This window comes from Dysidea avara, chromosome 14 (assembly GCF_963678975.1).
Source record: "Dysidea avara chromosome 14, odDysAvar1.4, whole genome shotgun sequence".
Classification (NCBI taxonomy): Eukaryota; Metazoa; Porifera; class Demospongiae; order Dictyoceratida; family Dysideidae; genus Dysidea; species Dysidea avara.
In genome coordinates, this window is record NC_089285.1 from 4,186,973 (window position 1) to 4,197,693 (window position 10,721).

At 36.8% G+C, this 10,721-nt stretch overlaps 1 protein-coding gene and 1 long non-coding RNA gene across 3 annotated transcripts in view; one reads left to right on the forward strand and one right to left on the reverse strand.

Moving 5' to 3' along the window:
• The window catches only part of LOC136244922 (uncharacterized), a 53,433-nt gene extending 50,332 nt beyond the window's left edge, over positions 1-3,101 (forward strand). For both annotated transcript variants that reach the window (XR_010695652.1, XR_010695651.1), the window contains exons 3-4: positions 883-2,868; positions 2,920-3,101. This is a non-coding gene — a long non-coding RNA (uncharacterized lncRNA). The remainder of the gene's footprint in view (positions 1-882; positions 2,869-2,919) is intronic.
• A 1,570-nt stretch (positions 3,102-4,671) lies between these two features.
• Positions 4,672-5,852, reverse strand: LOC136243965 (uncharacterized). The gene is made up of 2 exons (XM_066035505.1): positions 4,948-5,852; positions 4,672-4,873 (listed from the first exon to the last, which is right to left on the reverse strand). Exons 1-2 carry the CDS (start codon positions 5,850-5,852, stop codon positions 4,672-4,674), a joined length of 1,107 nt encoding a protein of 368 aa, XP_065891577.1.
• Between the last annotated feature and the right edge of the window lie 4,869 nt (positions 5,853-10,721).

Below are 10,721 nucleotides of genomic sequence, written 5' to 3' on the forward strand. Positions count from 1 at the left end.
TACAGTTATTATACATAATGGCGCAAGCCTAAATTTTCAGTATAATCCATTGATAAAATTTTGCATAGCTGAAATAAAAATTTGTAAAGTTTTTTAAACACTTTGTTGATTAAGGGTCCAGTGAAAAAAATCATTGATATCATCTTATTCGCCTACTCAAGAGGAGCTCAAAATCTTAGTATCGTTGCAGTAGACTAAAGGATACACAATTAAGTTATGGGCATTTATTTACATCATGTCGAAGCGATTGTACATGATTGATCTTTCTTCACTGATTTTGTCTCTGTATGTAGTGAAAGAAGGAAAAATTTACCCAGTAATGGGCTCCCCTATTCATGGCAAACACAATGGTGCAAGTTGTAATTCTGTACTGTGTTGTGGTTGTAAGTTACAGCCATTTTTGTAAACGCCTGTAATATATTTTCCTAATATTTACTGTACAAATCAATCTTTCAGTTGTTGCTAATTTGTAGGGCTGTAACGCCAAAAGTTGTTTTCATACAAAGCTAAAACTGATGAAAGCCATTGTAATGTTTATAACTCACACAGGATAATAATAGCAACTCTTAGTAACACAACAATACAGAATATATATATATAGGTACAAAAACTAAGGGTCCGTACAATGCCTAACGCATGCGTACAATTACATCATAAATGATTACATACACACATTACATAATATAAGAGTTCAGTCCACCACAGCCATATTGCAGTGACCCATAATTATTTGTACGGATAAACTATTACATGCTTACTACTAGCAAGAGCCTTACCTTACATTACTTTACAAAAGCACACAAATACAATTTTGTTGTAGGGCACATGAAAGAGTATGCAGAACTTGATCATCCTTACATTAACAATTACTGTCTTATTCAGGTAATAAACATGACTGTTTTTCATAACAATGTGTCCAGCTACACTAAAAGCACTCTCTGAGGGGACAGATGTTGCAGGGATACAGAGATATTTCTTAGCAATGCGATACAGAACCGGAAAGTGTTGTCCACGATCTAGCCACCACAGAAGTGGATTTCAGACGATTTTACTCTGAGGCACAGGTAATTACTTATGTCTCGGTTAATATCCTCTTTCTTTTGTGTAGAATCCGAAGCAATGCTGTCACTGGGGGCTTGATTGAATGACGTCTTCTAGTAAGGACATCAGACCCTTCTTTTTTACAGGTGGATCAAATAGTGGAGGCTGTACTTTTACATCAGCTTCAGGAGATGGCTGTGGTGTCATTGCTATCTCTGAAGCCTCTTCTTCAACCATATTAATTATATTATTCCTTACTAATTGTGGTAAAAAAGACAGTCCTTGCAACGAGGATCCAACAAACATGCTTTGTCTAGTAAATGTTCTTTAGAATCATAGCAACCTTAAGATCAGATAATGTCACATGTTTCAGTGTTTTGAGGCTTATCTGATGGATCATCAATCAATTCGTTTTCTGTGCTTATCTTTATAATGTAAACTATGTAAATTTTGTGTAATGTATGTTGTAAACTATGTAGTTGTGTGTTATGTATGTTGTAAACTATGTAGTTGTGTGTAATGTATGTTGTAAACTATGTAGTTGTGTGTTATGTATGTTGTAAACTATGTAGTTGTGTGTTATGTATGTTGTAAACTAGTGTTGTTTGTACCTTGGGGAAGCACCCTTGTACAAGCTAAGCCTTTTGGTGCAACTCTATGTTTTGAAACAAATTAGAAAATAAATTAACATTTAGGCTGGCCGTTGAGAGTACACTGAGCATTTTTACAATAGAGACTAGTGGTGGTCAAGAGCTTTCTTTGACCCACCCCTATCATCACCTCCCACTTTCCCAGAAATGCACAACGTGGTTCTGCCACCTCACAACAGTCCAAGTTGGGAAGCCTTATCTAAGAGGTTGTTTTCACATACTAAAGAGCTATTGCAAGCTGCAAAAATGGCCCAGCAAGTTCAACTAAAGTCTTCTGACATGCAGGAGAAGTCTGATAAAGATTTCTGGAGCAAAGAGGCAAAGAGTTGAACCAGACCACAATGTGTTAATGTGTTCAGTTCATCGGGTAGTAATAGTGATCAACAAATCACTGATAGTTCTGCCACTTTTCCTCTGTCATTGATGTTGGCTGTCCCACTGATGACACAAAATTGTTAGCAGATGCATGCACATGATCTGGCTGACCAATATGACACCTGTGTTGGTTATAGGTTGAATGGTGTGGTCTGGATGTGGGATGAGATCAGATGTTACTCTGATAGAGCCTCAGGAGTGGACACCAGTTGCTTGGATAATCTTAAGAGTACATGAGAGGGTGTATTTAATGTAGCCTTCAAATGTGACTGAATTTTGGAAAATCACCCTTATGGTTGTGCCTGAAACAAAGCAAATGCTGAGCTCCTTCAACGGTCCAGCATTTGGATATGTACATCTGAGATGCCTACGGCTTTTGTGGAAGTAGCAGCTCCAATCCTGGATGTTGTATCGTATCGTGAGTCATCTAGTCCAGCTTTTCTTAATGTAGTAGAGTCTTAAACTTCACCTGTTTTAAAGGTGCTTTATTGTCCGAGATGAACAAAGAGCCAGGTTCAGAAAACTGGTTTTTTTTTTTTTGCCTAATCACAAGAGATATGCAGGTTTTAAGTATTCAGAATGTGGTAGCTCATCAATGGTTGCATATAGCTACAAAAATTTCCTTCATTTTGCACCAATTCCTTACTATTAGAACAAGTAGTCATAAGCCGAGTTTACCACCATTTTAGATGTTTTTTGGCATGTGATTTACATGTTCCAGTGTGCATGTAAGAGTTTAGGAATGGCAGTAAGATAAGACAAAAAGTGTACTCGGAAGTGGCAACAACAACCGCGTTGTGATGTGAGTTTATATACAAAAAGATCTGTGTTTATCACAATCATGTTACTACAGAAGCACATGTGAGACTAAGGGATTTGGAAGGATCAAACGTTGATGAGGAGGCTAGCCCTTCAAGTGTTAATACCTCAGAGACAACAAGTTATTTAACTAATGGTATAACAAATGTATGACTGTTAGTTTCATGTGAAATAATACAACAATTACAAATTAGCTTTTACATAACAGAAATAAAATTCGCAGGAAAATGGACAATGTTTTATTTTCATCATCTGTCATCTCTATACTCTGCAGCAATTTCTTGTCCATGGCCTAACGTGAACAATAAATGCAATGTCACCACAGCTAGTACCCACATAAAATAATGGTCTGGTGACCATACCATACAGGAAAGGAGTAGCCAGTTGGAAAAATGGCCATTCAGAATAAAGAATTAATGAGATCAATGCAAACATTCAGAAGGCTAACTCTTGTTACACTAAAATGTCTACTTAACATGCTATGTTCTGCCTATACGTAGTCTCCCCAACCATAATGGGTCAGGCGTGCAAGAGTATGCTACCAACACAACTACACACAGTTTAACTCCACCAGATACATACAAGGTCTAGGTGGTAAAGTGAGTACTAGGATTATAATTAATTTATAGGAATCTATCAACAAAAAAGTAATGAAACAATTAGGGATGAATGATGGTATTACAACATATAGCTCAGTGGCAAGGTCCCTACTTTGGAACATTGGCTATAACAATAATATTTTGCTCAATGCCAAAGTAGGGACTTTTCCACCAAGCTATCATATCATCATTCATCTCTTGTTTCACTCCTTTTTTGTTGCATAGATCCCTATTTCATTTTTAAATTGACAAAACTAAAAACCGTGTCATTGCTGGAGCTCGCCTGCCCATTTAATTCTAAGACTGATCTTACTGCTGCACATCAACATAAAGCAGGAAAGCCTGAGTACCAATAAATAGTTGCTGAGCTTGATCACGTGGGCTTCGTGAGTCAGTGCACTGTAGAAATTGACTGCCTTGGCCATTACCTTAATGAAACCATTACAGTAATGAAAAAGTTCCAAAACACCACTCGATAAAGCAGCAGCGATTGCTATAACTACATCCCAGAGAATATTCTTTGCCTGCAGAAACCCCAACTTGAACTAATTAATTTATTTTAACTGTTTTTTGTATCCATCCTTGCCATGTGCCTACTTTGACTTTGGTCTTTGTGATCGCGTGTTACCGATGAATTGTACATATTATTTAACACTTCATCTAATTTGATGGTTCAAAACTTTTCAATACTAGTCAACAGTCAGATCTTGTGCCAGGCAACCCTGAAAGCTAGCTATGCCCCTCCTACCAAATATTTAATGTTATGATACTACAAAGTAAAACCAAAGTTTGTTCAGTCACTGCAGCTGTCAGATGTAAATAAAAATTTTTAAAAGGTTGTTACCTTGGACAAGCCAAATGATGTGTTTTTGCAAGCAGTGCTTGTCTTCTCGTGGGGAAAGCCAGAGCATATGTGTAATAAAGCACATTTTTGCCACAAGGAAGAACATAGCTGATTGAAAATGTCAATTCACTGTATGTGAGAAAATTACAAGTGCATGTTAATGCAAGTAGGAGACATTACAAACCAATTACAAAAGCAAACAACAGTAAATACACATAGCTACAAGACAACAAGTACTACAGTTAGCTATTTACAATCAAGTTCAACAATTACAAACAGGACAATACATACACAAAATATATAATTGTAACAGCTAGTTAGATAGAATATATTATTATTATTATTAAGTTTTGTATGAAAGTCTTCTTAATACCAGATTAGTGAATTGCTGTGGAGTTTCATGTTCTAATATCTTGTTATATGTGCTGCGTCTCTTTCTAAAGTTGTACCTCCTAGTGACTGGCTGTTTCTCTTCTGCTGTCTTTAAGTTGAGATTAAATTTACGAATCTCTTCCAAAATCTTGTTAGTTTCACAATCACAATAACTAAAATTACAGCGTACCAACACAGAGACACCGGCATCAAGGTCATTGCACAGCGAGTAAAATTAATGAACAACACAAAATGAAGGCTCTCCATATTCCTGTTGTCCATAAGGAACCACCACAAGTACACTAATAGTCGCTCCACAAGTACACAGTATACAACAATTATACCCATCATTATAGGTCTGGCCCTTGCTGTGTACTTGCTACAAGTTAGCAAGTATGATGTCACTATGCCAGTAACAAAGAGTACAATACATTCAAAGTTAACGAATACTAATAGTAGCCAGTTGAGCATTAAGTGGATCTGGTTAAAAGCAGTGGATAATGACAGAAACATCTCATTAAACTCTTCTCTTAAGGATCTTGCTTGTTGATCAATGTCATTTAACATGCTGGATACTTGAGCTCTAGCAGATTGCAACTGCTCTTGCAATTGCTCATTCCCCCTAATCAATTTAAATTGATTGTTCAAGGATCTTTCCTGGCCTTTCTCCAATATCGTCTGTCTCTCTAGACTTTCAGTAATGTTCTCTACGGCATGTTCTGATGTGACTGATAAGGATCCTATTAGTTTTTCTGTATTCTCTTGCCACAGCCCACTTTGTAGATAGAAACAAGCATCTTCAATGTGATTGTAAAATTGAGTATACACATCAAATGCGGAGTCCTTCATTTCAATTGTGCACTGACTGATCGACATGTCTTCGGTACACTCATATGAGCGACGTCCTGCGCTGAGCCAATGGCAATTGGCAAATGCGATCGCTAATCTCTGTTGCCGCGGAACACTTCGACTAATAGTGCTACAAGTTTGGCTGAGGTATTGTACAGCCTGTCTCCAACAGTCGTTCTTCTTCGCTTGTTCCTGCATAGTCTCAAACTGACTTCTACCATGCTCTATGGACTTCGAAAATTGCTCCTGGTTAATCAGTTGAGCCGCGGTTAGGGATAAGGTGATGAGCAACGTCGCGATCATCCCCGCCCTCTTAGTTAGCCGCTAGTAATATGATTTCAGTATTCAAACTCACCACGAAAATCAGACACTCAGTCCTGCTGACTAGCTACACTTCTGTAACAAACCCAACGACGGTGTGCCTATTTATACTAGCTACTGAGCAAATCAATGATTCAGCAAGACTACTTTGGACCACGTAGCTAGCTAGCTAGCCTTTTATTTTATTTTTCTTGTTTTGTTTGATCATGGAGTGTGCAGTGCTCGCAGTGCAAACTTACAAGTGCGCGTTGACTATAGTTTCCTACATCAAAGATAAAATAAAGGCACTGAGTAGGCTACTACTGAACCGAAAGCTATTTTTTTCTTGGGCCTACTTATCACGTGATCTTATAACCGCGTAGTCGTCCATGTGTTTTCAGTGACGTCTCATTGATCAGTGTCAATGAAAGATACAAGATATACAGGTGCGTAGGAAGATATTTGTGCCCAGTGGTAAAGCTGAAGATCAAAAAAGAAGGTCTGAAGCTGATAGTGATAGCAATGGTCTATTGCTGAATTGCTAAGTGATAATCAAATCAATATTAACACTGCATAGTTGACTACACTACTTCTCTGAATGAATACTGTGACTGCTTTATTAGAGTCCAGATCTCTTTTAAGAGTCTGGCTGTGGTCGCACGAGACTGAGGGCTCATCATACTGCAAAGTGTTTACATGTTTCCTCATTTAATAATGATGGTCCTCTCTCATTGACTGCTCTATTAGAATATCTCAATCTTTTCAGTAATATAGACAGTGTGCTGAGTCTGCTGACACCTGTTAGTATGCCACTGGAAATATTTATGGGTGCCCAAGCACCCACGTACGCTTCCTACGCCCCTGATATAAGTGTGGTATGTCTATTTCTTTAGTGGAATATTGTTGCACGTGTTTAGTCTTGGTTGGCCAGACCGCTGTTTTTTCCCTCTTTGTCACTGTCCCTAGAGTCAATCCCAATGTCATAGAGAGAAATGGTCTGGCCATACATGCCAAGCACGTGAAGTATGATAAAAGTAGTGAAATGTTATAGGGTCTATTCATTCACTGGACTGGACTAGCTATACTGGATTTGCATGTAAAATTTGCCCACACACGATAGCTTTTCAACCACTAAAGTAATCAGCTTTATTTAGTATACCACACACTTTGGCTCCTCAATGTCTTTTCTTGCATACTGGAGGGACATGCAGCTAAGTTTTCAAGTGGTCTATTTAGCAGCATGAATTTGTAGTGGATGGTTTGAACTCCCTGAATGTAGTGTTTTTTTTTTACAAAATATGTACAGCTTTGCCTGCTGTGTGCATTGGGAAGCATCCTCTAATGGTTAACACTGCACTTGTTGATATTTATAAGCATTATAAACAGTTGGCAAATCTGTAGTGAATACATCTGCTGAAAAGCTACAGATGATGCTATATCTTCCTATGTTACATAAGGCCAGGCAAAGTAGATTGCTAGTTTCTCATCAGCCACTTCCTCAATTTTGATGCATTATTAATTATTGAAGGAAGCACCCAAAATCACAGCAACAGCAAGCTATCTGTCACTACAAAGGCCTTTTGAAGCTTATGCTTACACCTACCACCTTTCTGGAACAGGTGGTAGGTGTAAATGAACAGATTAGGTGTCCACTTTGTTCTATTCTTGATGAAGCAGGTAATGATCACTGTTTAGATTTAGTTACAGCATAAATGTAAAATACGGACATTACATGCATTATTATTATTATATACATGTAATTGCATTAGCTATGGCAATTATTGCTTTAACAATTTCACCTGCAATCATCCATTAGGTGGTTGGACTCTAAACAATAAAGGAAAAGGTCAGGTAATTTAACAGTAACATGTAATACTCAGTCAGGTAGTGTACATAAGGAGATATTGGGTGTATTGGATACAAATAGGGTTTGAGACAGGTGCATTGCATTGTTTTAGTGATCTTATCAGGATTTTCAACTTTTCAACTCCTTTTAAGCTATAGAGGCCTTTTCCAAGTGATTTTACAATTTCATAAGGACCAAGCCATCTGTAATTCCCCTTCTGATCTTCCTTCCATTATCTCTGATGAGGATTTAGGCTCCAACAGCATAGCCCCCTCTATATGAAAAATAATCAATAACACAATAAAGACTATAACTTTAACAATGTATTACATACATTCCATATAACATCACATAAAAATTGCATACACATGAATCTTACAATTTCTTTGGCATCCTTTGATACTCCTTAACTCAGGGACGGATCTAGGATTTCAGAAGGGTGGGTGCTAACATAATGATTGGTTAGCTAAGAAAAGCGACAACTGGTTAATACAACCAGCTATAGTGTGCTCATGCATAGCATGCTCTATCTATGGGATGCCCTCACAGAAAAATTATGCAAATTTAGCCTATTCAGTATTAAAATTTGGTAATATTTCTGACTAAAAATGATTCCACTTTGTTTAGTGACAAGCATTGTGAGTCACCTAAGTGTAACAATGATGAAATGGCGCCATTATTCCAGAATAGTAGCTGTCATATAAGGGCACTACCAGTACACCTTATTCAGTCAGTAAAGTCAAGTCACTAGGTCTAAGTCCTTGTAGGTTAGGTAATCCTAAGGCTACAGCACATGTTGCTGTCAGACCTTCAGTGCTGGTCACTGTAAACTAAAGTGCTAATAATAAATACTTTAGGTTTAAGGAAGAAAATCCATCCTTCCTGGAGGAAGACTGAGTGTGGCCCCGACTAGACATTGGGTGACCTGCAGTTTGAATCCTGGGGCTGGAGCGATTTTTTTCCTTACTTTGGCCCCTTTCCTGTTACACCTTATTTAGTCAGTAAAGTCAAGTCACTAGGTCTAAGTCCTTGTAGGTTAGGTAATCCTAAGGCTACAGCACATGTTGCTGTCAGACCTTCAGTGCTGGTCACTGTAAAGTGCTAATAATAATAATAATAACTAAAATATATATTCTTTACATAAAAAACAGGAAGGGGAAGGCTATACATGATATCATCAGCTATACATGATCAATACTTGCCATTAATTTTGTGTTTGAAATATCTTAATTTAGCAGTACATTAAATTTAGCAATTTTAGAGTTTTGGTTTTTCTACTAATTAATTACATCAATTCATGAATTATTAAATTTAATATGGTAAATTCATCAATATACAAGATCACTAAATTTAGTGTATTGCTTGGCTTAAGGTATAACTGGTGTGCTTTACAGTCTCATGGCTCAAACTATAACGTCCAAACGGTAACAATGAAGAGAGGGCTTGAGAGGGCAAGTATACACTCACCATGCAGGGTGTAGAGTATGCATATGTAGAATTTCCAGCTAGGGGGGTCTGGGGTGATACTTCCTCTGGAACGTTTTGGAATATAGCTATCAAAAGATTGAATCTGGAAGCTATTTTTAACCAAATACTCTATTGTACTGAAAGATTGTGGGAGTACAAGATGGATGAGTTCAGTTGTAAGAAATTTTATAAAAACATGTACAGATCTACACTTTTAAATGCTATTGGATTATAAGGCAATACATAATAGTGGATAGTCACAGACAATACACAGGATTGGATCTTAAGGTCATTGTATATAGAGATTTAAAATGCACACAAAAATAACTTCAACTTTGTAGTATATATAGCTACAGACTATTCTGCTGCTTTTTCAATCTGACTTTTACGGCCCCATCACCATATTAATTTTTTACAACTAGAGTCCAAAGTCACTTACATGTACAGCTAGTTTTTGGCCACAACTAGCCCCCTTATAACATGACAGTGTAAATGCTTTGTACCATTTGAGCTTATTTTTCAAGGCATTTGGGAGTGTAAACTCTGTATGACATTATATATTTTATTAGCTTCAATTGATGCTAAATGCAGCATGGAACTTCAGTACTGATAAAGCAAAAACAAACAGTTCTCAGATACTACAGCCTTGTTAACTGTATACATGTTAAGAAATTAACTGTTTTACTTAAGCATGTCAACCCAAGCATCAAGGTTGTAGTAATAACATGAAAATACACACTATAATATTAAACCATTTGACAGAGGTTGTTCTCAGAAAGTGATTAGTATGTGGCAGGATGTTTAGAGCAATAGTAAGATAACAGTGCACAGGTCAAGAAAATACACTGGCAACTTTTTGAAAAAACATTACTATGGATTTTCTATTAGAGTAGTTGACTGTTCTATTAGAGTATTTTGATTTTTAGCAGCTTTTAGGTGAAGTCTCACACCAAAAGTATAATTTGAACCCCTCTTAGTAAGTCTAAATAAAGATTAGTCATTCTTCCTTCTCTTTCCATCTTTTCATTGCCCATGCATACGTTATAAGATGCAATTACATCTATACTGCAACTTCTAGAAGCTTCCTAGCTTGCACATGGTAAAATTTTGGGTGCTGAAACAGAGTTGGGGTAGTTACTTCAGAAAAGTAACTAGTTACTTCAGAAACTCAGTTACAGTTATAGTTACTTTTTAAAATGTAACTAAGTATCTAGTTACTAGTTACTTTCATAAATATGTCACGATTGTTTATTAACTTTTGTAATATGATTATTTTGCCAGAGCAAGGGAGAAGAGAACTTATATATAATATTTATATGGACACTTTCTGAAAATAATTCTGTAGCTATTTCAGTTCAGTTTCAACTGTTATGTCTGTATACTCATGAAGAACAGTACACAGAAAGTGCTTACTTAATGTGGCTGTAGCACAAAAACTGAAGTGCTTTTTACAGTTAAAATGTAACTATTGTAACTAGTTACTATTTTAACATAGTTACTTTCCAGGCAGTTGTAACTAGTTACAAGTTACTGGTTACAAAGCAAGTAACTAGAAATAT